General features: G+C 50.1%; 1 protein-coding gene across 2 annotated transcripts in view; it reads left to right on the top strand.

Moving 5' to 3' along the window:
- ASIC2 (acid sensing ion channel subunit 2) overlaps nucleotides 1-27519 on the top strand; it is a 1024770-nt gene that overhangs the window by 760249 nt on the left and 237002 nt on the right. The window contains exon 1 of one of the 2 annotated variants that reach the window (XM_033847875.2): nucleotides 18483-20327. The exons of the other annotated variant lie outside the window; for it this stretch is intronic. Coding sequence (XP_033703766.1) covers nucleotides 19617-20327 — 711 coding nt within the window. The 5' untranslated portion in view covers nucleotides 18483-19616. Of the gene's footprint in view, nucleotides 1-18482; nucleotides 20328-27519 lie in introns of those variants that run through there. 2 annotated transcript variants of the gene reach the window in all.

Below are 27519 nucleotides of genomic sequence, written 5' to 3'. Positions count from 1 at the left end.
TGCCTCGGCGGAGGTAGGTCCTTTTCTAATAATGGATCCTGAGATTTTTGCCTCCTATATTCTTCACTGATTCGTTCTCAGTGCTCCTATGGATATATTTACTTCCCTCCTTGCTGCTCACTGTTCTAGGTGGTTTTGGCTACACTTGGCTTTGCTACACTTGGTTTTGCTACACTTGGCTTTGCTGATCTAAGTTTTTTTTGCATCTGGGTCCTTTCCATGTTGTTCAGTAGGTTCCATGATATTTTTTCTATATTGTTCCATGATATTTTTTCCCAGTACCACGCATTGGGAAAGGCACGACTTATTACATCTGGCAGAAAAGTCACTCCCTCCCTTGGAGCCCATGATGAAATGGAATTCCCCCATTAGGTGGAAACCTGGACGCCATGACACTTCCTGTGTAACACCATTAAAAGTCCCACCAACAACACGGTTTACAACATTGTCATTTAAGGATGTCTGCCATTCAAAGCTATCACACATTAGGCACTGGTTTCACAGATTACATGTACTACTCTCATTTGATTCAATTTTCACAAAAATCAACAATGTCAGTGCTATTAGCTCCACATTAAAGATAAGGAAACGGAGGGTAGAAGAGATTGTGTGTCTCACCCAGTGTCACATGTGTAGTATGTTGCAGAGTTGATATTCAAAGCGAGGTTCTTAAGCATCATCCTCTAGTACCTGCTCTTCTTGACAGCAGTCCAGAAGACCACTGCGGGGTCTGAACTTTATCCTGAAGGCCAAGGGGACCTCCAGAGGGTCTAGAGAAGACTAGTGAACGGTTCTGATTTGGCAGCAGTGTGGGAAATGGATGGGAGCCAGCGGGAGCAGAGACCAAAAAGGAGACTGAAGCAGGATTCCAGATGACGGACGTCTTCATTAGTGAGGGAATTCCCTGGTGGTCCAGTGGTCAGGACTCCACGCTGTAACTGCAGAGGGCCCAGGTTCAATGCCTGGTCAGGGAAGTAAGATCCCACGAGCCATGCGGAATGGCCAAAAAAACCCAGAAGAAAACAAACAAACAAAAAGTGGGAATGAGAATGGCGATAGAGGGAGACAGGCGGGTAGAGCTGAGAGGTATTAGAGCTTGGATCAACAAGACTTGGGGACAGGCAGAGGAAGAAGTCTGACACCTGGGTTCCTGACACGGGCAGCTGGGTGGATGGCGGTGCCATTTGCTGAGGTAAGACACTTAGGAAGGTGTTTGGGAGCAAAAGATGAGGAGGTCATTGTTGGTCACGCTGAACTTCAGGTGGCTGACGAGCTTCCAGCGGAGTGGACAAAAGGACTCACATGGAATCAGAAGCAGGATTTGGCAGAAATTGTAGTTTAGAAGTCATCACATCGTTCATGAGTTGAAACCGTGAAAGCAGGTGATTCTCCAAAGAAAGCCTATAGAATAAGAAGTGGGATGAAGGGGGAAACCTAGAGATGTGGCTCATGGCAGGGAGTGTCTCCTCTTTGTGTTCAAATGAAAACCTCCAGCTTTCCTCCTGGTCTCTGGGTTACCTACCACCCTGCTTCTACGTACTTGCATCTCGGGGTTCTAACAGAGTTGAGCTGCCCAAATTCTCTCTCCATCTCCCAGACTCCTACATTCTCTGCTTCCAGCAGGGCAAACAGATACACGATGAGTCAGCAGTTTCCTGCCTATACGCTAAATGTAAGCTCAGAGAGACTGGGCTGCCCTGCATGCCCCCATCGTGACTGTTACCACCTCCTCCCTGCAACACAATCCCCGTCCAAACAATTGCTAGGAGCAGCCAGCATGGGGGTGTATAGTATCTAGTAGAACGAGCACAGCCTTTGGAGTCAGACCTGGACTCAAATCCCAGGTTTAATGTGGAAACCTGAGCAAGTTATTTCAACTCTCCAAGTGTCAGTTCTTGTATCTGTGAAATAGGCTCCTCCTCCTTAGAGACCTAGAACATGGTTAAAAGGATCAAAGACGTGCAGAGCAGCCAGGGCGGCACACTGTACCCAGCAGGTGCCCAACTAAGGAGCTATTGCCTCCCTCCTCTTGCTCTCCCCAGTCTACGATGGAGCCGTGCCGAGAGTGTGGCTCAGCAACAGAGCATCAGAGCACTCTTCCCCAAGCCTTTGGAACCCAGAAGAGGCTGTGGTAGGTCTGTGTTTACCTGTCTGCCTCTCTAACCAGAGGCTGGAAAGTCAGGCCGGCTTTGTGATTTTCCAGAAAGCTCTAGCCCTTGAACCAGATTAGCAATGCTAAGACAAAAATGCAGCCTTTCTTTCTGATATACAAAAGGATAAGAAAAGTTTTCCTCCCAGCCTCCAAGCCATCTTGTGTACAGCAGACGTCACTGAAATCAGCAGGTGTGTGTTCCAAGAGAAGACTCTGTCTCTTGGACTCTATGTGAGCAATTTTCCCCTCCCAGAAAAACACAAAAAGAGAGAACAAGCAGAAGATACAAAGGAAGGATCAAACCCACACACAGCCAGTGCCCGACTTCTTCAGAGGCATTTTTAACACCGGTTCTGAGACTGAGGATGAAAGTCCAGGCTGTTCCCTCAGATCAGCACCGCAGTCACTAAGTTCTGTCCTTGTGGACGGACATTTGCTACCCGAATTGAGGAGGTAATGTTGGCGTTTGGGATCACTCCAAAGATGAGACTGGGTCTGCTCTGGTCTAAGGTTAATAGATCAGCTCAGGTATGTACAAGTCTTAGAGAAACACAACTCTAGAGGTTATCGAGTCCAATTATGTCATCTTAAAGGTGAGAGACCTAGACCCAGAGACCAGTCCCTGTGACTTTTCCTAAAGTCACAAGTCAGTGGCACATATGGGACATGAACCCAGAGTTCATGGCTCCCAAGTACCACCATCATTCCAAGTACCACCTGCCTCCCTGAGCATAAATTTCACCTCTTACCACATGCAAATGGACATCAAAGGGGTTAAGACACATCACAGGCATCAAAACACCCAGGCTTCAACAGACAGGCATGAAACAGTGGTATTATAATAATACAGAGTATTAATATTAAAGTAATATAATCTACTCTCCTAGGATAGTTTCAAAATGTTGTTAATATGTAGGTGGTACTGCCTTTCCCAGAAATAAACCAGCTCAACGAAGTTTTTTGGTGCTATAGAGGTTAAATCTATCAGTGGAATAAAAATGTTCCTTTTATTTCTCCACCCTCTTCCCTGCCTTCCTTTTGTCCTTCATCGTTCAGTCATTCGTTTATGCAGTCAACAACACCACCAAATTATGGAATACCTGCAGTAAGCCAGCTACTGGGCCAGGCTCCATAACTGGGCTTCGGTTTATGATCCTGAGGCTGGCGAGACCAGCTCCAGGCAGTACCAGGAAAGGTGTTTAAATAAGGCAACCCAACAGGGACTTGGAAATCAGAAAAGAAAGAAATTCCAATGTCAAGTCCAAATGACAGTTAAGATGATAGAAGGTGCAGAGGAAAAAGCAGGGATCAGAGAACAGGCAGTCCTATAAGCATGACAAAACAAGCGCAGTGTCTGGAACCTGGGCCTGGGATGTCGGGAAAGGACGGTCTCCTCTTGGAGAAGGGGGAGGAGATAGATGTGGTAGCTTAAAGGAGCCGTGCATGGTTGTAAAGAGTTGGGTGAACACCGTCTGATTGGGAAAAACCACATAAATTTAGAGGTTTCTTAAATAATAAGCTGAAAGCCACGGAGTCATTCCTTCCCTAATTAGTTTGGGTCTGTATTCCAGGCCAGAAACCCCTGTTATGAAAGCTAACGTTTGTTCATATAAATAAAATTCTCTGTGTTTTTGGGCCTTTATGGCGTTTTCAGGGATGTTTGCAATCAGCCTTGTTATCTGTCTGACCTGCACTTCATCACCTTTGGCACCAGATTAACTGTTACCACTTCTTCACTGAGGAGTCTCACAATGATTCCTCCTTCCCTGAGTCTCTCACATGGGACCCTTAATTATTCTTTTCCAGGGAAATATTTCTTTCCATTCCACCGTCACCACTGTGCCCCGACCCTCATCAGTTCAAGTAGAGAAGAATGTAATTGTGTCCCTGCCTCCTTTTCTTCCCACCCCCAATCCATCTCACTACCTGTCGAGAAACTAATTTTCTAGAAGCTTTGTATTATTTGTATTCTTCCATCCAAATTTCCTGCAAATGTAACAAGAAATAAAATAAAATCCTCTTTATAAGCTAAATAATAAAGTACACACAGAGGGCTTCCCTGGTGGTGCAGTGGTTAAGAATCCACCTGCCAATGCAGGGGACACCGGTTCAAGCCCTGGTCCGGGAAGATCCCATATGCCGTGGAGCAACTAAGCCTGTGCGCCACACCTACTGAGCCTGTGCTCTAGAGCCCGTGAGCCACAACTTCTGAGCCCATGTGCCGCAACTACTGAAGCCCACGCGCCCTAGAGCCTGTGCCCCACAGTAAGAGAAGCCACATCAATGAGAAGCCCGCACACCACAGTGAAGAGTAGCCCCTGCTTGCCACAACTAGAGAAAGCCCATGCGCAGCAACGAAGACCCAAGGCAGCCAAAAATAAATAAATCAATTAATTAAAAATAAATTACACACAGACACACACACACACACACACACACACACACACACACCCCAATCTGGTCTTTGTACGTTATCTGCGTTCATTCACTATCATACAGAGAATTTTCATTTCTCAGCCTCTGTTCAGATCTGAACCCAAATATATGCGAATGGAGCCCTTGTATAGACTCCATATTTTTCAAGTAGTGTTATTTCCTGGGCCTGGAACTCCCCCTCCTCTCTCTGTTATAGACACTGTAGCAAAGTAAAAGGAAGAAATACTGAAGGGGGATCCCAGAGCTGGCTGGGTGACCTGGGACAAGTCGCTGACTCTCTCTGGGCCTCAATTTCCTTGTCTATAAATTAGACCAAGGAGATGGGACCAGCTGATTGCTAAAGAGCTTCCCACTCTCACCTGAAGTGAAGCCCACCCAGAGTCTCCCTTACCTGCCCTTCCCAAGGTGACTTCCTTCCTTGATAAGGATGGTCACACCCTGCTCTGGAGAACAAGGGTATCTGGACTCAGTGGACAAAATATCTAGAACTGCATTGCTGTTAGAAGCATAAGAGCTGAAACGGACAGATCCATAAATGACTTTTCTGTTCAGACGTCTATTTCAGAAGATAATGATACAAATAGGATGCCTGCCTTGGTTATCTCTGTCCAACAAATAAAAATGCCCGCATTTTGTGTGGGCATCAGACCACGCTAGAACCGACACGCCACACCACGGAACGTGGGTCTGCAAGCATGTTTGGGTGCTGACAGCTCAGCCCAAGCGTCAGCCTTGACACTAAAAGCATCGATGCAAGGGTAATTCCTAAACTTATAAGATATTTGCAAGATGTGTATACTTTCAGAGTGTTTCACATACGTCATCCCATTTGACCTTCCCAGGAACCAAATGGGGAAAGCAAGCAGTCAACAAAGATTAATCAGGTCTATTATGTGCCAGGCCCTGTTGAGTGTGTATGGGATACACCAGTAGACAAACTCAAAATCCCTTCCTTCATGGAGCTGGCACCCTAGCAGAGTAGACTCTATTGCACTAAGACAAACAGGAGGAGTTAACAACCCTTGCACAATTATGGGATAAGTGCACTGACAAATTCTGATCGTTAATGATAGCAACTACCCTCTATTATTCAACAGATATTTACCGAATGCTTGCTGTATGCCAAGCTTGGTACTAAATGCTTTATAAATGTTATTTTATTTCATCTTTATGCTAACCTTGCAAGGCAGATATTATTATCTCCATGTTTCAAGTGAGGAAATTAAGACCCAGAGAGTTTAAGTAACTTTCCCAACTTCCCCTACCTGGCTTGCATTGGAGCAATGTGGAGAGAGTGGTTAATCCTGTTTGCAGGAGTGCGGGGTGGGGTTGGGCATGGGGGAGCTTCAGAGAGGGGAAAGGTGAGCAGGGCCTCAAAAGTGACAGGCTGGGCTTCCTTGGTGGTGCAGTGGTTGAGAGTCCGCCTGCCGATGTAGGGCACGGGGGTTCGTGCCCCAGTCTGGGAAGATCCCACATGCCGCGGAGCAGCTGGGCCCGTGAGCCATGGCCACTGAGCCTGCGCGTCCGGAGCCTGTGCTCCGCAACGGGAGAGGCCACAACAGTGAGAGACCCGCATACCACAAAAAAAAAAAAAAAAAGTGACAGGTTCACCAAGAAGAAAAGGGAAGATGTCAATTTCAAAGTCATAAAGTTGCAAAAACGTGGTATGGATTTAAGATGGAAAAGCAAGAACCTTAGATGGCCAGGATAAAGGGTTTGTGGGGTAGGAAGTAGCAGGAGAGGATGGTGGAGTACGTGGGGCCAGGGTGAGAAGGGCTTTAGAAGCTAGGCTCTTCCAGAACTTTCTGGAATGTTTTCAAGAACACAATCGGTAATATCTATACAGCATACTGGGGCAAATGGATAAGACTGCAGTCCTGAGCAGCCCCTGGGGCTCCTGCTGCCCCCAAGCCTGCTCTGTTACCCCCAAAGCTGTGAGAATCAATACCCACACTCCCTGAGACCCATCGTGTGACACGACACACAAGCTGTGAGGCTCTGACAGAAGCACTAGGGAGCCATTGGAGGATTTCAAGCAGACGAATGATGTAATCAGAATGGTAGGGTCATGAATGGATTGGAGAGGGAGGAAATCAAAGACAAGGGGCCCAGTTAAGGGCTGTAGTAACAGGGTAGGCTGTAAGCTGTAGACCAGAAGGGCCTGAACCAAGTTAGCCATGAGAATGGAACACTGCCCAGGGACTTGAGAATAATTTAGAGGCAGGATTGACAGCCTTCAGTGATGAATGGAATGTAGCAGGGGAGGGGGGCCGGGAAGGGCTTAGTTGAGGGTAATTCCAAGATTTCGACGTGAAAAAGGGACTTAGAATTCACGAATGAAATCTCTCTCTTCCCATGGCTAAACTTACAGTTCCAAATTTAAAAGGATATTGTGAATACTTCCCAAAGCAACACGGACATTCCACATTCCTCTGTATCAATCAGTGTGCATATGCAAAAGGGAAACACACACACATGTACACATACAGACACACACACACACACACAAAAGCCACCAAGGGAAGTTTGCCTTCAGAAAGCTAATAAATGAGCTCCATTAGTTGAGATATTCTGATTTCTGACACCCGTCTATAAGTCAGAATTCTGTCACCGATTGCATAAGATTTCCGAGTCCCACAGAACAAAGCCCTAAAATGTTTCTGATGGAGACACGTGCGGTAGAACTGTTTTCTCAAACAGAATCCCATTTCCCCTTTATTGTTTCTTTCTGCGAGGGAAGAAAAAATGAGGTAAAAAGTGGTCTGTCATTATTTTTAGTTTAAGAAACAGAAAAGAAACATTTAAATACCACGAAACTCCCTTTTATAGAACAACTAAACACCCACAACATAACCCACTGGCAGCAACGTAACTAACTGGAAATGTTAAGCCATGTACCGAATCATGGTTTGGCCATCAAACAAAATGACAACAGGGAAAGTTTGTTCAAGGTGATGGCTGAAACAATGGACCAATGAAAGAAATGGACCTTTGTCATTTAGACTCTCTCTTCCAAAGAAATAAGTGATTTTTCTGAACAGCCAGCGTTTCCAAGAGTTAAGGATTTATTTATTCCTTTGAATACCACAACTTTTTTTTTCAATGGAACCATTTGGCCGAAACTCCTTCTGAAAAATACCCCATCCTTTCATATATTCTTATGCAAATTATACAGAACAAAATGTAATCTTGGCAACTCAAGGCCATCATTGTAAATTCCAGCTCTTCTTTGGGGCTAAAAGACTCAGGACGATTTGAAATGTGTGGAGTTTGCCCAACATTAAGTGGTGTCTTTTTTTAGTCCTTGTATCTGTTTTTATAGTTCTTTTGTCTTCTCCTTTGTGGTCAGGCTTTGGCTGTATGTTCTGCCCATCAGTGTCGTTGAATCTTAAGCCTGCTTGTTTCTTTTCATAATGTATGTCATTTCTATTCTACCGAGAGCCTGAAAAACAAAACAAAGCATGTTATCAGGATTGTACATAAAGTAAAAGTAAGCAGGCTCCCTGAAAATCAGAGGCTCACTCATGCTTAAACTATGTGACGTTAACTTTGGTGCCTGGAAGGCTCTATCATATAACAGGGGTTGGAGGGAGGATTTAATATCAGCAGAACCTGAGTTTGACCTTAAATAATCCACTTGATTTCTCTCAGCCTCAGATTCCTCCTTGGCACAAAGAGAAAGAATACTATCTACTTCACTAGGGTTCCTTGGGGATTAAATGAGATACTGCATGCAAAGTCCCTAGCATTATGCCTGCCACATTAATATCTTCAATTAAGGCCATTATAATTATTATTAGTTTAGGGACATGCGTTGTGACTTCTCAGACTTATCTTTTTGAACTGCCACTAAACCAGAAAGAAGGATACCATGGGTGCCAAGACCAAGGAGAATTCCAACCATAGTTAAAGATGGAAATGTGATGTAGCTGGAGAAAGTGCTTGGACCCTTCATGCTGTCGAGGTCCAGCCAGGGTCAAGTGCACCAAACCAAGTCAGCCAGCCATGAGTTGAATCACAAGTCAGAGTCAGGTGTCTGGGCAGAGTCTGGGAACAGATGACAGAGACCTAGCCAGCAGAAAGGATGCAAGGAAAGCAACACCTCAGAGCAATCCTCATCCAAATGCCCCTCCCTTATTGGGGACAGTTTGTCTCTGGGTCGGTTTTTATTATGGGTCACTGTTTGGTCCCAACGCATCTATCATGTGAGTCACTGCTTGGGTTTTGTTCCAGGATTGAACAAAAAGGGATTGAGACTAAGGTGGGGACCCTGGTAATGCAGGGGGAGGGGGGCCCAGGAGCAGGCGGAATACACAAGAGTGGGCAGAGTTCAGGGTGATGGTTCCAGCCACATAAGGGCAGCATCTGTGGCTCGCTTCCGTTGGCGGGTTGGCAGTGCCAAGGTGGGAAGGATGGTGAGGTTGGCCAAGAGGTCCAGGTCCAGTGGTCCATAATCCAGTGATACCACTTCATAGAGACAGAAGTTCTTCACCTTACGATGTGCCTTCTTTCCAAGCCTGGCTCTGGTAAGGTTGCTCGGGCTTTGTCTGAAATCGAACAAACTTCACCAATAAAAACCTGTTTGTTAGTAAACCCTGTCTGTCCTAATTCTCCTCTGATCGTTGTTCAGGTACAAAGAGATGTTTTCCTGGAGTGCCAATCAGGCCGGGTGTGCCCTTTGTGCTCAGATCTTTTTACTTGGTGCTGTTTCATCTCTAACCCAACACGTTAGCATCCTTGTCCTGTTCTTTTCTTTAAAAATGTCATCGTTTCCAATGACATGGTGTCACCATCATTAGCTTAGCCATTCACCTAGTGCTGGGCATGTGAACTGTTTTTAATTTGTTTGTTTTTCTCTAGCATGAGGAACATCACCGCGAATACCTCTGTACTTTGTTTAGGGGTTATTTCCTTGAGGAAGCTTCTAGGGCGTGGGATTACCAGGTCAAAGGGTATGAAGTATCTCGTGCTCTTATTACACATCAGGCTTATGAGCTTGCCTTTATAACTCCAGGCACTTTCAGAAAGCTGTTTTGAATCTAATGTTGTGTGTTAGCGCTGTAGGCTGCTGAGAATTATTGAATGAGTAAACTTAAGCACTGTTGGGCTAGAGAAGTATTGATTAAAAGCAGAAAGCAAAGTTGAGGTCTGGAAGGAAGGAAAGGAAGGAAGGAGGGAGGAAGGGAAGGAGGAAAGGAGACAGGAGGGTAGGCTGAAAGTCTCTGGTTTGTAAACATGAGCTCCAATTTTGCAGCCCTGTGATGGCCCTCAGTGTGTTTGATCATTTGGACGTTCTCTTAGCCCAGCCTGGCACTTGTACCCATGGATACTTCCCTAAACCTCTTTCTTACCACTGGACTTGTATAGTTTTAGCTCTGCCCATGATGGCATCACACTGAAGCTGGGAAGAACAGAGCTCCAGACGCACAGCAGATACTGAGAACCTAGCTTCTGTTTTCACTCCCTTCATCTCCCCAAGGGCTTTTGCAAAATTCTGAATTATGCTGCCACCCACCTTATCTTTTCCCTTTCTAAACTCCCAATTTCCTGCCTTTCTAATAATTACCAACACGTTGGAGTCAGACCTGGGTTGGAATCCAGGCTCTGCTACTGTGTGATGTACTCTGTGTGACCCTAGGCAAGTAACCTCACCTCTCTGAACCTCATTTTCTTCATCTGGAAAATGAGGCTTAACTCAGTGCCTGACATCCAGCTCAGTGAATGGTTGCCCTGGGGGATTATGGTTTGAACTGTGCTTAAACCAGCAACAGAGAGAATAAGATTGGAAAGATAAAGTTTCTATGTCCCCATCTGTAAAACGGGATAATGTTACCGACCTGGGAGAGTTGTTATGAAGAAAATTACATGGGGGAATTCCCTGGAAGTCCAGCAGTTAAGACTTGGTGGTTTCACTGCTGTGGGCCCAGTTTCTATCCCTGATCGGGGAACTAAGATCCCGCAAGCTGTGCAACGCCGCCAGAAAGGAAAAGAATGAACATTCTATGGTGCACGTGATAGTATGTGGTAGGTACCTGGCTGGTACTCTGTTATCTTCCTCTCCTCTCCCTCCCCATCACCCCCTCCCCTGCCCTTTCCTTCCCTATTCGTGCCTTCCCTGTCCTGCCCTTCTCTCCCCGTCTTCCCTTTGGATAATCACACTGGTCCACACACTGCAAAAGAATGTATAAAATCCCTCCCACTCTGCCCCTCCTGTGGATGGACAGGCAAGATAAACTAGGAGGAGAGAAACCCAAGAGAGTGGTTTGGCTCCGGTCATTTATAAGGGAAAGAAAGTAAACAAACTGCTAGTGGCTGAGACAGAGAAAAGCTGCGGCTGGAGGGAAAGCAGCCTGGATGGAGGCTTTTGACAAATCAACTTGGCCTGAAATCTCTGAGTCACTGCAGAGGGTCCGTCTGCAAGACAGATTCAGGGCTGGTTAGTTAGTGCTCCCCAGAGAGGAGGTGAGAGCCGGGGTAAGACTAAGTCATGGCTAAAAACAGTTAAGGGGACAGTCAAGGAATTGGGAATAAAATGTCTAATTGTACCTGGGGTTTTATACGTCATTAAATCCGATTTTAACTGCCTGCCTTTTCGTAATATGAGTGGGTGATAACTACTGGAGAAGGTTATTGTGCTTAACTGTTTTAATGAGAGTTTTGTTATGTGTATGGGAGAGGAAATTGGGTAGAAGAGTGTGCAAAGCTCCATTGCTCTGCTAACTTTATGGTCAAAGTTACAACCAAGACCCAGTTATTCAAGCCTAAACCCAGAATAGGGAAGGCCACGCTGGGGGAAGAGGCAGATTCATTATCGATGTGGCCTGGACTTAGAAAGTAAATGTCACAGGTCAACAAGACGCCACTGGGGACACGAAAAGCCACATCAGGAGGAGGACATGTATGTGGACACATGGATGTCGTGGATCAGGGCTCCTCAGCGTGGGCTTATGCAACTGGTCGCAGATCCTGTCTCCAAGGTTGATCCCTGTAGGCAGAGTCATACAATTCTCCATGAGCTGGGGTGAGAAAATGAAAATGAATGGAGAAATTCAGTGGGAAACGTGTATGGCAATCGCTCTCAGACTAAGGAAGGGGAGCCCCCTCCTCTGGACCCTCTCAACACACTCTAGCATAGCATTTATCATACTTTATTAGAGGTATCTATTTTCTTACCCGTGTCCCCCACTGGACTGCGAGCTAAGACAGGGACCACATCTGAGTAGACCCTGCATCTCCTGTGCCTAAGACAGTGCCTAACACACGCTAGGTGCTCAGTCAATATCCACTACAGTCCTCATTTCAGCTAATTCAACCAACCTGATTAAGACCCTGTACTCTAGAGCCCAAACACCTGGGTTTGAATCCAGCCACCAACTGGACAAGTTACTTATCCAATCTCTGCGTCAGTTTCCTCCTGTGTAGAAGATCTATGATGGTGATACATACCTCATAAGGTTGCTGTGAGGATTAAATAAGCGAATGCATGTCCATCGAGCACAGTGCCTGACACATAATTAGTGCTCAATCAATGTTAGCTATCAGATATCAGCATTAGCATAGGCATCACCGTCACAATCATCACTACCACCATCACCACCATCACCATCACCACCATCCTCACCATCACCACCATCACCATTATCATCATCACCATCATCACCATCACCACCATCACCACCATCACCATCACCGTTACCACCATCATCATCACCACCATCCTCACCATCACCACCATCACCATTACCATCATCACCATCATCACCATCACCATCCTCACCATCACCACCATCACCATCACCATTACCACCATCATCATCACCACCATCCTCACCATCACCACCATCACCATTACCATCATCATCATCACCATCATAAGATCAACTTCCCAGTGACTGGGGCAAATCACTAAACTTTGTATATCAATTTCCTCTTCTAAGTTTAACCACATACTTGCGTTAAGATCACTTTTGGCACTGACACCCTCTGGTTCTCTCCATGGTGTGTCTTACTCACTCTCTTTATTAGTCACAGAAACTTCTGAATCCCAAACTGGTTTTCTCTCCCAACCAATGCACATTTGGACCACTTTCCCAAACCAACAAGAGCTGTGTGCTGAGGGCACTCAATTGTGTGTGTGTGTGTGTTATAATTAGTTTAAAGAAAATTTGACCAGAAAATTAAATCCTATGCAAATGCATCATGTAATACTGTTCAGAGGCAAATGGAAACATCTTTGCACTATCTGATGTGTGAGATTATCCACGCAAGAGCCTTCATCCATCAGAACATCTAGGAAAGGGTTAACGGAAAATCTGATAATAAAACGGCGAGCTCTGTGTACCACCTTGTCGTAGGATCCTCTGTCCTTTTTGGATGGGAGAGCAGGACAATGTGAAATGAGAAGTTGAGTAAAATAACAGAAGTTGGAATGAGGTGCCAGAGGAAGGCAACCATAAAATAACTGCAAATACAGAGAAAAAAGGTGTGAATAACATAGAATACAATTACTCTAGTAAATGGTATTCACAGGAGGCAACCATTGGCGTGAGAAAAGGGAAGCATATGGAGACTATACACACATACGTGTATATTCATAAGTATCACTAATAGATTATACAGCAAATAGCATTAGTTGCCTCCAACGAGGACAGATGGGTGACCGGACGAGGTGAGGGGTAGAGAGATTTTTTTACTAGACTGTTTACTCTTTTGTCCCTTTTGACCATGTGAATACGTTGCTGATTTCAAAATGGGTGGTGGAAAAGTTATTCCATAGGGTGAGCAGAGAATGACCCTGAAGCTGGAATCTGGATTTCGGTTCTGTGTTTCTCGGTATCCATCTGTGTGATTTATAGCGAGCCACTCCCCTCTCTGGACCTCTGCTTTCTCCCCTGAGAGTGAAAGGGTTCGATTACATTACATCCTCCCATCTTTCAGGATTTGCCATTTACCGTGGAGCACAGTGCTTCAGCAGAGCACGAACCTACCAGCCCTCTGCTCTGGACCTGGTCCTTTCAGTCCCGATCTTTCTTCTGGTAGTTGTGGGCCCCTGTTTCCCTTCTTACCTCTGGGATTTAGTGCTGATGAAGGATGAGCAGCTGAGAGCTTGAACTCCAGTAAAATGAGGATGACCAAAAATGCAAAAAAAAAAAAAAAAAAAAAATCTGCAGAACCTAAGAAGGAGCCCAGAAGAAGAAAGAACCAAGAGGGGTCAAGTATAATATAAGAAAGCCATGGAAGAAGCGGGAGAAGCAGTGGAATGCTGAAGCACGTGAAAAGGTAAGATGGAACGGCAACTCCAGCGCCAGCCCCACGGAGGGAGGCTGGGATGGATGGGAAAGGAGGTATGCAGTGACCAAAACCCTGGTGAAGTCCTCCTTGCCCTTTCCACCAGTGCAGGAGCTCCCATCATGACTACTGGACATTGCAGCCACCTCTATGCACCCAGAGGCCACCAGTAGCACAGGCTAAGAAGGTAGCAGAGGGGACTGCTAGGCTTCAGGCAGAGGGTGGGGAGAGGAGAAAGGGAGGAAAAGAAGAGAAGGAGAAAAGAGAAGAGGGGGAGAGAGGGAAGCAGAGTGACAGAGAGCCCAGGGCAGTACAGAGACAGAAGAAGAAAGACAGAGAAAGAAAGAGAAAAAGCGAGCTCTTTACATTCACAGACAGACCCGCAAAAGCACACCTGCCCCCTAAGAGCAAGGAACTCTGAGACTAGAAGTAGTGTTGACTCATCACCATGAGTGCTAAAAGGAAGTGGGCCCGGCATTCTAAGCAAAGACACCAAGAGCCCATTGTGACTGCCCCCTCTGCCCCCTCCACACCCGCCACATACACTACATCCCAGGGGTGGAGGAGGGCGGCAGACAAGATCCCATGACCGTCAAAAGTAAGATCAGGGCCTGGATGGACCAGGTCCAGAGTAAAGGGCTTGGTGGATTCACACCAATGGGTATGGGACCATTTTAAAGATATCGACATCCGCGATCCCATCCCAAGTGTAGAAAGTACAGGAGAAACAAGTGAAGGAACTGATGGTGTTTAATCTGGAGAAGAAAGACTTTCTTGAAGATTTTGCTAGAAGGCAGACTACTAGAGCCCCTTTCACCACTGACATACTTTGATTCTATAAAGTATTTAAAGGGTTCCCACGCAAAAGAAAGATCAAACTTATTTTGTGTGGCTCCCCGGGGATAAATTAGGAGACATTTGCAAAGAGACTGATTCCAGTTTGATGAAAGGAAGCTTTCAACACTGCCAGATGTTTGGGGATAGAATCAGTTACCGGTGGACTGTCGCTGTTCGGGTGTGTAGCAGCGATTCCAAAGAGCAGGGTTAAGCAGTACCTCTGATACTTTCTAAACACCAAGCCCCTGAGCAGTAGGGATTGGGGGTAAGCAGGAATATCAGGGGACCCAGTGAAGCCCGATCAAGCCAACGAGTATTAGCTCCTACGACTGGATTATAAAAACAGAAAATCACACTGACCTAATTGGACCTTCCTGCCCAACAAACTCATTTAATGGGAGAAAGAGCTTATATTTGGCGGTGGTGGTCACCCACCAGAATGTGGGCTGGCTGGTGCCCAAACATCACACAGGAGGCCAGGATTCCAGGTGTGGAGCGACAGATGTTTTAGAGATAAACAGGAAAAGGGAAATTTTCTTAAAAGCTTATTATTGGAAAATCACAATGCTAAATTCACACTTCTTGGTGGATAGGTCACGTGGGGCAACTCATGCACTGCCTCGTGAATTTGTTTTTCTGGCCAAGTGAGCCTGCGAGGATGGGAAAGCTAATTCACGTGAGCTGTTGTGTCAGTGCAGCTCTGAGGGCAGAGATGGTATGGGGTAGGGTTTGAGAGCACAGGGGATGGAGCCAGACTACCTGCATTGAAAGGCTGCTCTCCTGCTTAAGCTGTGTGGCTTAGGGTGAGTAACTCAACCTCTCTGTGGTAAGGCTTCCTCCTCTTCGAAATAGAGAAAATAACAGTATTTGCCTAGTAGGATTATTTTGAGGATTAAACACTTAGAATGCTTATGACACTTGTTTTTAATGTAAGTCACTTAGAACAAGTCCTAGTGATTAGGAAGTCCTACATTTATTATATTATTATTGTTATTATTTATCATAATACTTTTCAAAGAAGCATGATGGAGAAGGAAAATCTTGGACTTTGGAATGAGTTATTGCTGAGTTCAATTCCTGCTCTCCATGCCCTTGGTTCAATAATTGTAAAAAGAGGGCAAAAATACCCCTCTGCAAGGTTGGAATAAGAAATTAAATATGTTTATGTGTCTGGTACAGTTGCCTGGCATACAGAAATAGTCAAGAGATCTTAGTTCCTTTCTCCTCTTCCCCATTTTGCTGTGTTTCATCTAGGTGCCAGGGCACTGTGCTGAGAGATAGAGACAAAAATGTGAACGAGATGTGGTCCCTGTCCTCAAAGGGCTCACGTCCAGAAGAAGAGCCTAGACACACACAGTGACAAGGTGCTGTACAAAGGCTATGATGGAGGTATCCATCCAGTTACCTAGAAGGCAATGCTTCAGTTGGGGTTTGAGGAAAGAGCAGAACTTCACAGAGCTGGTCAAAGTACTGGTCGAGAAAGGGGTGGGGGGGATTTCAGGCAGTGTAGGAAACGCACTGCACACATGTGCCAAAAGAAAGCTATCGATCCCTTGGGATCACTAGGCATCCCTGTGTCTGTCTCTGGATTTCTGTGCCAAGACCCCTGAAGCCCATGCAGGATACCCTTCCTCTCTCTGAAAAAGTGACCCATTTGGAGAATTAACAGTAAAAACCGTGGCAGAGATGACACTCGGGAAACCAAAAGCAGCATGTGTACATTTCAAGGGGGAAAATGCCAGGAAAAGAGAAAGCCCACAACAGCTGAACAAATCAGAAACACAAAAGGTCTTAAAGGTTTCTACAAGACAGAGTTTCGTGCCACCCCAGGGCTACGATGCTGGAAGACGTCGCATGCTTACCCTGGCTGCTTCATCAGTAATTTCACTGAGTTCACAAGGTCGCCCCACCTTGGTCTGGATATGTGGCACCCCTCCCCTCCCCCCCCACCAGCCCAGGACTGCTGGGACCAGGCTGAAGCACCAGTGAGTGAGCCTTTGTTAGAGACCCCATAAAACTGGCAGATTCAGAACCTTCCCCCCAAGCTAGCAACAGGCATCTTCAAGGAACTGAATCCAAAGCAGAATTTTAGCAAAGCCCAGCTTCTATAGCTTCTTCCCCAGGTGAGTGAGAAGAGCCTCCAGGAGTGGGGGGCGGGGCTCAGATATCCCAGTCTCCAGAGACCAGATGCAGGGGCTGCCATGCTGACATATGCCCTCCAGGTCAGTGAGGAGGGAAAGCCCACGCACCGCTCAGACACCGGATGCTCATTCAACAGACTTACCTGGGCCACCTCTAATAAATCATCACAAAATGGGTGAAACGCCTCTTCAGGCCCAAATTCAAATCTTCCAAACCCCAAATCTCCCAGCTTCACCGGGGTGCCCTCCCACCCTCAGGATCCCTTCACATTGTCTCTCCCCTCACCGCCACCATCACAATCTACTCTCTGGAAAATGTCTACGAAACTCCTCTATCCCAGGGAGTAATAATGCTGGAAGTGTTACCCATCCAGTGAGGCCTCAGTGAGTCAATTATCTGGGAAATACGGGAAGAGACCTACCCTACACCACGCGGGGCAGGCAAGGAGTAAGACTCCAGCCCTGGCCTCAAGGCGCCTGGCCCAGAGAGTGCAAACTGCAAGGCCCCGTGGTGCAGTCGAAAGAACCAGGGCTTCGGGGACCTGGGTGTAGAATTCTGATCCACCACTTAGGGGCAGTTTGATCTTGGGCAAGTACTTGGCCTCCCGAGTCTAGTGTGAAATGGAGTTAGCAGTACACTGCATGCTTCACCCATCCTCCCAAACACGCCAAGGCAGAATATTTTAGAAAGCTAAATGAAAGTGTCCAAAAGTGCCCAGGGCTTAGTGGAAGACCCTGAGCCTGTCCAGGAGGGAAGGGTGACATCAACCAGCTGTAGGAACCCCGCCATGAGAATGGCAGAGATGGAGTCTCCTGTCCATGGAAGTCATCCTCCTTCCTGCCGCCCACCCAGGAAGGCTGCACTTGGCGGACTGCGCCAGGGATGAGCAGCGGACCCAACCAGGGAAGTGTTTGGAGGACACCGGAAGTTCATAACAGGCAGGGGGCAGGGCTGCCCCACTGAGCCCAACCTGCCAGAGACCCAGCACCTCAACACACATACTCATTTACACAGCACACACACGCAAAACACACCAACCACACGCCACATCCAGAAACCCCGATATCCACCCACACGTCAACAGCCCGTTCACGCCTCCCACCGCCTACATGCACACTTACACACACGTAGAGCATACAAGCCAACACTCTGTCCTACACACACCACACACATTCAGAGAGCCACAGCTCTGCGCATAGGCTCACATTCACCAGATACACAGAAATGCCCGTTCACACGTACACACGCACATCCCACCCACACTCAGTGCATGACGCCCCACTCACACACTTGCAAAAATGCCCACACTAGACAGCGGCTTAGGTTGTCGACAGTCCAGCCCGCACAGCCCGAAGTGTCCTCACACTCATGCACACGCGGCCCACATAAACGCAGCGTTTCTACTCCACATCTCTCCCGCCAGCGCGGCACTTCTGTGCAGCTCATCCCCGCCCCCCCCCCCCCCCCCCCCCCCCGCCGCCGGCTCCGGCAAAACGCTTCCCGCTCGGTGTGCAGCGGCCACAGTGGCCAGGAAGTAAAATGCAGCCAGGAGGGGCCGCGCGCGTCAGCACCGCGTCTCCGGGAGCGCACGGCGCCCGCCGCCGCCGCCGCCCCGCCTGCCCGGAGCCGGGGGGCCGGCGAGCTGAGGAGCAGGTGCTGGAAGCCTAGCCGCGCCGGCGTCGCGCGGCCACTGCCCAAGTTCGCCCGGGGCCCGAGGAGGGCCGGGCAGCCGCGAGAGGAGCGCCGCCGCCGCGAGGCTGGGAGTCTCGAGACGAGCCGGGCGCGCGGAGCAGCGAGCCCGGGTCACCCCCGAGAGGTGTAGCCGGGGCTCCTCGGTCCCCAGCTCCTGGAGCACCGGGGCAGGATAAAGAAGAGGCAAGGGACGGCGAGACCGGGCTTTTCTGGAGACTCGAGGCACTTCGGAGAGCCGCGGGAGAAGCGACACTTTCCTCTGGCCAGCACCCTTGAAGGAGCCCAGCGGCCAGCAGCCTCTGGCAGGACCCTGAGACGCCCCCAGCCCCAGGCGAGGCGCGGGCTCTGGACTTGGGGGACGCTTAGCAGGTCTCAGCCGAGCGCAGCCCGAGGAGCAGTGACAAGGGTCCCGGAGGAAAGGGAAAGAGGGCAGCAGCCAGCTGGGCGACCGCTCACCCCTGTACACACCCACCCCACCCGCCAAGCCAGGAGCCGCCGCGCGCCTCTGGGGGCGCTCGTCCCCCGGCGCCTTCTCCCCCGTGTCCCAGCACCGCGGGCCACCGGCCGGGCTGGTGGGGTCCTTGGGGGTGTCCGAATCAGGCACTGGTGGCCGAGTGGCTGCTCTCCGGGGACCAGCATAAAAGCTGGGGTTAGGCGGAGCCGGGGGGACTCAGCTCAGGGTCCCCCGAGATCCAAGACGAGGGGAGGCGGGCGCAGCGCCCAGGGACCGGAGAGGCGGCGCCCAGCGGGGCCCCTCCAGAGGTAGTGGCCGGCGTCGGGCGTCCGCCAGGAGGACTCGGGGCCAGGAGAGCCTGGGAGGCGCTCGGGGAGGCCCGTGCCAGGGGCGGCGGGCCGAGGCGGCCTCGGTCCCGGGCGGGCGCCCGCGGAGGCGGCGGTGGCGGCGCCGGGCGGGCATGCCGCGCCACCGGAGCTCCTTTCGGGCGCACGCTTCCCTGGCGCGGGCTGCGCGCAGCGGCTGCCGCTGCTGCTTCCACTGCTGCTGCGGACTCCCATGGCGGCTCCGCCCGGCCGGGGCCGCCGCCGCTGCCGCCAGCCGCGGGCTGAATGAATGAGCCGGAGTGGCGGAGCCGGGCGGCCCGGGGCCGCGCTCACCGGCCCGGGACGCTTCCGTATGGCCCGCGAGGAGCCGGCGCCGGCGGCGGTGGCGGCAGCCGGGCGGCCCCGGGGCGGCGAGCGCGAGCGCGAGCAGGCGCTGCAGGGGCCGGGGGTCGCCCGCAGGGGGCGGCCGTCGCTGAGCCGCGCTAAACTGCACGGGCTGCGGCACATGTGCGCGGGGCGTGCGGCGGCGGGGGGCTCCTTCCAGCGGCGGGCGCTGTGGGTGCTGGCCTTCTGCACGTCCCTCGGCTTGCTGCTGTCCTGGTCCTCGAACCGCCTGCTCTACTGGCTCAGCTTCCCGTCGCACACGCGGGTGCACCGCGAGTGGAGCCGCCAGCTGCCCTTCCCCGCGGTCACCGTGTGCAACAACAACCCGCTGCGCTTCCCGCGCCTTTCCAAGGGGGACCTCTACTACGCCGGCCACTGGCTCGGGCTGCTGCTGCCCAACCGCACGGCGCGCCCGCTGGTCAGCGAGCTGCTGAGGGGGGACGAGCCGCGCCGCCAGTGGTTCCGCAAACTGGCCGACTTCCGCCTCTTCCTGCCGCCGCGCCACTTCGAGGGCATCAGCGCCGCCTTCATGGACCGCCTGGGCCACCAGCTCGAAGACATGCTGCTCTCCTGCAAGTACCGCGGCGAGCTCTGCGGCCCGCACAACTTCTCCTCCGTGAGTTGCCCTCCGCGCGGACCCGCTCCCCTAATCTCCCGAGTCATAAGGCCGCCGGCCGGCACTCCCCGCCGCCCGGGGCTGGACCCCAGGCCCCTGGCGGTGACACCAGCCCACGAGGCCGAGGCTGAACCCACTCTTAGGTACCCCGCGTCTTCTCCAGGTTGTGGGGACTTGGACACCACTGCAGGAGGAGTCGCTGGGCTCCCCTGTCCCGGCCTCTCTCCTTGCACTGTCAGCTCCCAAGCCCCTCCGCTTTGCTTGTTATGGTCCCCTCCGGGAATACCAGGCCCCCTTCTCCCCCATCTCACCCCCCCAGGTCCACAGGGCTCCAGGTGGCTACCCTGTGTCTGGGATGAAGGGATGGGAAGAGAGAGAAGCATGTCTTAAGTGTGGGCTTGTTGTCTTTGGGAAAACCAATAGGAAGCTCTTCAAAAAATGGGCCACTGCGAGAATCGGGTAGAGGCCCTAAGCAAGCTTGGGACCCTAAACAGCTTATGGCTTGAGAGTTCCAAGACACTTCCAGTCTAGGGGGACTTTGGAGGAAACTCCCAGAATACCAACCATCGCTGAAGCAGTAGCTGGTTTGGTGGGAGAGGCAGCAGCCCCTTGTGCTACTTTCTGAAAGCGCTTGTGTCTTAAGCTACCCGGGAATGGAGCTGTGGCGGGCACCGTTGGGGCCCTTGACCCCCCAAGGTGTGAGTATGGGTCTTCCGGTCTCGGGGAACCAACGCCCTGCAGTGGGGAAAGCAGCACGGCAGAGATATGATGTGAACCTCCGGGGCCAAGAGAAGTTGTGCTCGGGGTTTGTGAACCATTTTCTGCGTCGGTTCCCCCGTGCTGGGGTCTGGATAACGCAGCTGTCGGACAGAAGGTTTCCGCTTTGTGTGGTCTGCCTAGGAGGAGTTCTGGTGCCAGGCCGCAGCGTGGCTCGAGCCTGTCCAGCCATTCGTGTGTAAATGCCCCTTGGGGGGAGGGTTGGGCTTTTCCACTAGCGCAGGGAATGTTGGTGTGTGTGTTTATTTGTAATGCTCTGATGGTGATTCTACCAGCGTTAGGCAGCACTCCTGACAATCTCATCTACGACGATGCTTTTTCTGGGATGGTAGATAGATGCTCTGGTTCCAACAGGTGTTGGCACAGATGCCCGTCAGGCCAGGCCTCTGATTGGCTGATTGGGCTACTCCTCATCTAGGATGGTGACCCTGGCTTCAGTCTTGCCCTCCTTGCTTTGCTTTAAGCCTGTATGAACAGTAGCTGTGAATTATCCACTCCCCAAATATCCCTTGTTTCCTGAGCTTTTCAGCCGGCTTTTAAAGAATACCTACCTTGTGGTTTCCCCACCTTAGCAAGCAGGAGGTGCTGTTAACATATGCTTCTAAGTGACTTCGCCCAGACTTCAAACACAATTCTGAGTTCCATCCACAAAGGTGAAGGAATGAAGTTTGCAATCCCTTATTGTTTATTGTTCTTTGGCTGACCACTAACTAGCAGCCCCCTAGAGTTGGACTGAAGTTCAGTGTTACATTCAAGTACCAGCAGCTCCAACTCCAAAAGTTGAACAACACTTGGAAAATTCTGCACGTCTGACGATGGCTTTACAAAGTGCGGATCGTGGGCCAACAGCCAGGATTCGCTTTTGACACTCGCCACAGCCCTGCTTTGGCAGAATTTTATTCCCATTTTAAAGATGAGGGATATGAGTCTCTAAAATGCTGTCCAAAGCGCAGAGCCGGCAAGCTCAACGTCCAGCTTTGCGCACCACCAAATGTATCACACAGAAGCCACGTGGAACCTTCCTCTCTGATCCTGGACCTCTCTTCTATCAGAGGACCCCTGCGTAGGCCTGTAGCCCTCAGCCACCTCCAAATCCTATCCCTTCTGGGAGCGTGGCTGGGAGAGTGGAAAGTGGGGCTGCCCCAGGGCGTCGTAGCCTTGGCCACATGTTACAGGGCCTACAGAGCACATAGCGCCTGCAGGAGTCACCTGACCTCAGCCTCCCTGGAAGGAATGGCTGTGAGTTGACGAAAGCAGGGTTCTTCTCACTGGGGCACAGCCTTCTCTGACCGCCCTGTACCCTGCCTTCCTGTGTCTGAAGAATTTGCCGGCCCACACCCACCGAAGCAAAAGTATTACCTCCATTCCCCAAAGGCATGTGTTCCTGGGGACTCAAGTGACCCCTAGTGGCTTCATATCATGGCCCTGTCCTGGGAGTTTCCAGCTCCTTCCCATTTCACGCTGTAGTTTTTTTCCCAGGGGCCTCAGAATTAAAGGCTGCACCCCCTCTATCCATGGAAGCCAAAAGCTATTTCGGAGGAGCCCCTAATATAGAGTGGGCCCATCAGGAATACTTTCCGTTAACAATGCTACCCTGTCCCAATCCTTGGTCATCTTTGATGGAGTGACACTATAGTGTAGTGGTTAAGAGCATGAACGCTCAAGCTGAACTGATGGCTCAAGTCCTGAGCCACTTTCTGTGTGCCCTTGGACAAGTGACTTAATCTCTCTGTTCTTTAGTTTCCTACTCCATCTAGTAGAGATAACAATAGTATATACACCACATCCGCTGTGCCTGTATTTGTAGATAGGGGTGTGTGTGTGTGTTTACATACATATAGAGAGGAGGGAGCTCTTCGGACTGTGCTGGGTCCCTAGAAAAATGGCACCAGCCTCCTAACTGGTCTTTGGCCTCCAGCTCAGTGTTCCCCGTCCTCTGCATCCACCCTCGGCACTATAGGCAGAGCAGTTTTTCTAAAGTTCCACTCAAAGCATAGCACCCCATTTCTTAAAACCCTTCAGTGACTCACCTGTCCTGGGGATGAGATCCAAGTTCCTCAGGCCTTATACCTGAGCCCGCCCTCTGGCCACGCCCTCTCTGGCACCAGATATCAAGCTCTGGCAAACGGCTGACAGCAGCTGGACGCCCGCTCCTCAGGCCTCTCTCTGCCTTCCTCTGCTACCCTAAGTGCACCCCGCCCACCCCGCTGCTTTGTCTGCCTGGGGATAGCTCGTCATCCTCCATCATCCAGCCCTGGGGTTCCTGCCGCTTTGGAGCCTTTCCTGACTGCCCACCGCTTCCCCTCATCACCAAACAACTGAGGCCTCCCTCTTTTTGCCCCTACCTTCCGTTTAGGTGTCAATCCTCACACGTATGCGTGTCACCACACCTCCTGGTCTGTGTGTCTCACCCTCTGGACTTGAGTGGGAATCAGATCTGATTTCCCTGCCATCTCCGGCCCCCAGCACAGAGCCCGATGTATAGTAAGTGCTAAGGAAAGATCTGGGGAATGAAGACCTTCCCCAGGTAACCCGAAGACTCCTTGCCGTCCTCCAAGACTCCTGGATTAATTTCTCCAGGGAGCACCAGTGGAGTGCATTTCTAATGAGGAAATGCCCAGGCAGTTTGGGGGCATTTATTCCTTTGGGGGACAGAAAGGGAGAGTGCGGCGCAGGATACCAAGTGCTCCCCAGACACCTGAAGTTTCCAAGCCCCGAGTGCCACAGGTGAGGAGTGGGCTTCCAGGGCGACCAGTGTGGAGATGTGCCCCAAGTCTCATTCCATCCGGTTGGTCTCACGGTCTAGAAATAAACCCGGCAGGGGAGAGAGAGCACAGTGTTGGGCAGGGGTGGGAGTCAGATTGTAGTCTGCAGGCCGTTCAGGATGTGTTTGTTTGCAGCTCCTGTGCAGGGGTTAATCACTCAGCCGTCAGACAAAGCAGCTCCGCTCCTGAATGCCCGCTTGGTTTCCCTGGCATGAGCCATGGACCTTGGACTCTGCACACTGGCCACTCTGGGTTTTCCTGGGGGCGGAGGACAGCAGCCTTCCCATTGGACAGGATGCAGAACCGTGAGGCCAGTCTATCTGGGTATGGGGCTTCAGAAGAGGGACTGAGGGTCTGGGGACAGGCACGAACAGAGGCCAGTCGGGTCCAAAAATAAGGAGCAGTGACGCTCTCTGGGAGGGGGCACAAGTCAGGGGAAGCGTCAGGCGGACCTCAGTTTAAGGCTTTGGTTCTGCCTCTTTCTAGCCACGTGCCTCGGGCAGGTGCTTTGCTCTCTGAGCCCCTGAGAGCTGGGAAGAAGATGACATGTATGCAGTGACCGGCCCCTGCCTGGACAGCATAGGTGCTCAGTATTCAAGAGCTATCGTTATAATTTGAATAAAGAGATCGACCTTCTTTGTATCTCGTGGTAGCAGTTATTAATTATGATCAATATAATTATCATCTATTATCATGACCACTTACCTGAGTGGGGATAGGCTCATTTCCTGGTTCATTTCATTCCATCACCCAGTGTATACTGAGTGTCAACTATATGTCAAGCTCTAAACTAGCTGCTGGGGATGTAAAATTAGATAAGGCGTGGTATGTGTCCTCCATGATTTTGCAGTATTGTTGAGGAAAGAGATACATCAACAGAGGCCAGGAGGGCAGAGGTGCTGCGTGGGCTCAGAGGAGTACCCAGTTCAGACTGGGGACCTCTGAAGGCTTCTTGGAGGAGGTGACATCTGAGCTGAGTCTGGAGGGATCAATAGGAATTACAAGGTAGAGAAGGAGAGAAAGGGGACTTCCCGGGGTGGGGGGGCGGGCAGCATGTGCAAATGAGGAGGACAGAGACATGAAACGATGAGATTGGACACATCCTTTCTAGGGCTGAGAGTAGCTCAAGGCAGTGGGCAGGGGTGGGAGTCGGGGGCGCTGGGTGAGCTGAGTTGGGGGATAATAAGGCAAAGATGTGATGGACACCTGGAGGCCAAACTAAGTTTTTAAACTTTGTAGCAAAAGCTCTGACTTCTTTTGCTACTGGCTGTCACCCTACAGAGGGAGATCTCATCTATGTCCCACCCCACCACTGTCCACTGTCACGCCCCCCATTCCTAACTCCATCAGGAGAATTCCACACTTCCCTGAACCCTGCCCTCATTGTCTGTCCCCATCAGCAGGGGGTCAACCCTGAGTGCAGATTTTGGACTAGTCATATGTACTAAAAGCCAAGGAAACAGCATTTGATTTCCTCACACTTTGTCACAGGAAGCAGGCTGGCTGCTATGAGCCAGCCACAGAAAACAAGAAATCATTTCAGCAACATATTGTTTAAAATCAGCAAATTCCATTGAAGTGGTGCTAGGCCAGGCAGTGCAGTAGCTGTGAGGATGGATGGCTTTAGGGAGGCTAGAAAGATACCTTTGCCTTTAGAGAAAGAGGAATAAATGAGCGTCAAGTGATTAGGATGGTTTCTGGCACCCCAGTAAGGACTCCATAAATGTGAGCTATTTCTGTTAATATTACTTGCAGTGAGCGTTTCGAGGGAAGGACGGAGGTAAATGGCACTGGTGGCTGTGGTGCGCCAGCCTCGGGCTGGGCACGTTTTATGCCATCTCAGTTCTCGCAGTCACCCTGAAAGGATTTGTCATCATCCCCATTTGGCAGATGGAGGACCTTGAGCTCAGGGCAGTTCTGTAGTCGGCTGCAAGTCACAGAGCCAGCAGGTAGCAAAGCTGGGATTTGAACCCAAGTCCTCACTACCAGAAAGGCACAGCTGCACAGCTGGATGAGGAAAGAGCAGCATTGGTGGGGCAGGGGCTTTGCTGGGGAGACCAGTACAGCCTCGGTTCCGCCCTGACCTGCGTGTGACTTTGGCCTCAGCATCTTCCTCTGTGAAATGAGGGCATGAGCCAAATGACCAATGGGACTTAGCTGAAAAGTTCTCCGTCCAAATGAGTGATCAGGGGAGAATAGGGCTTAACTACTGCAGATGGCCCAAGCCCTTCAGCCAACCATTTCTTTTCTTTGCGGAGCTGAAACAGTGATTAAGGGGGAAATGTACAAGTTATTGGAGTGCTAGAGACAGGGCGGTGATTGAATAGACATTTACACAAGGAACATGAAAAGACCTCCCCAAGTTATGTGACTTCCGGGAAATTAGTTTAGGGAATCAAATGTCAACTCTGCCCAGGTCTGCAGATATCCGAATGGACCCACGTCAGGCTGATTCTGATAGTGGCTCTTTGGGGGCCGCTGTGGCCCGTCATGAAGACATCAATCAGATGTCTGCCCAACTGAGAAGGGCTGGAGGAATAACCAGGCCATTCGGTTTGTGCATCCGTCGCTTTGGTTCTCCTAAATGCTGTGCTTGGATCAGCTACTCAGAAATTCAGTCAGCCAACGCACATTGAGCCCCTACCATGTGCCAGACACTGGGCCACAGAGATGACCACAAATCTCCTGTTTCTGGTAAATCAGCCAGCAAAGGTCAGTCAGTGTGCCTCATCAGGGTCACCGGGTTTAAAAGGAGCTGCCCATCACGCAGGAAGTGGGGACAGAGTCTAGCCCAGGATTTGTATGGGGCACCTGTTACGTAAACAGTCACATCAATTTCACCAGAATTGAATGGCTGTTACGGAACCCATTTTACAGATGAGGAAACTGAGGCTCAGGGAGGTACAAAGTCACAGCTCGGGGACAGCAGAGTCAAGATTAAACCAAAGATCGGTCCAGCTCCAAAGCCGATACTATTTTCGATGACATCATTCTGCCAACTCTGAGAGATGCTGGTGAGAACAAACATTTCCATAGAGAGTATCCAAGGCAGTCTTTCAAGCCTTCACTGGAAGTTTCTTTCGCTGAAAGTTGATGCAGCCCCTAGAAGTCATCCTGGGTTCCAAGACCTGCCACCCTGAGAAGGAAGGGCCATTCCTAGGAGTACAGGATCCATGATGGACCTGTGGAAATAGGTTTATGACGGGGAACTTAGGAGTTATGCAGACATATTAATGCAGTCATAATCTGAACAAATTCCCATTTTCATTCACTCAAGGACATGGATAACTTTGAAGTCCTGACTAAGGAGTTGTTGCCAAATTGAGATCCAACTCAGACCTGTGCTAACGAACAAATAGATGAGTCGCGCATAATTGGAACAGGAATAGTTGGTAAAACAAATAAAGGCCGTGAACATACTGGGGAAGTTTGTTCTCCTGAGCATGTCAGATATCTCCCCTGACACCACTGTTTATACTATTAATTTGCTTAGTAAATTGTTTCTTCTGGTTCCACACATATTTATTGAGCTCATACTCTCTGCCAGGTCCTTTTACCTTCATTATTTTATTCCAGCCCGACAACGGACCAGCCAGGAAAGTATTCTTCTTTCCCTGATATAGATAAGGAAAGTGCGGTGGTTCAAGAAC

This window comes from Tursiops truncatus, chromosome 20 (assembly GCF_011762595.2).
Source record: "Tursiops truncatus isolate mTurTru1 chromosome 20, mTurTru1.mat.Y, whole genome shotgun sequence".
NCBI classification, from domain to species: domain Eukaryota; kingdom Metazoa; phylum Chordata; class Mammalia; order Artiodactyla; family Delphinidae; genus Tursiops; species Tursiops truncatus.
This window is presented reverse-complemented; position numbering and strand designations above follow the sequence as displayed.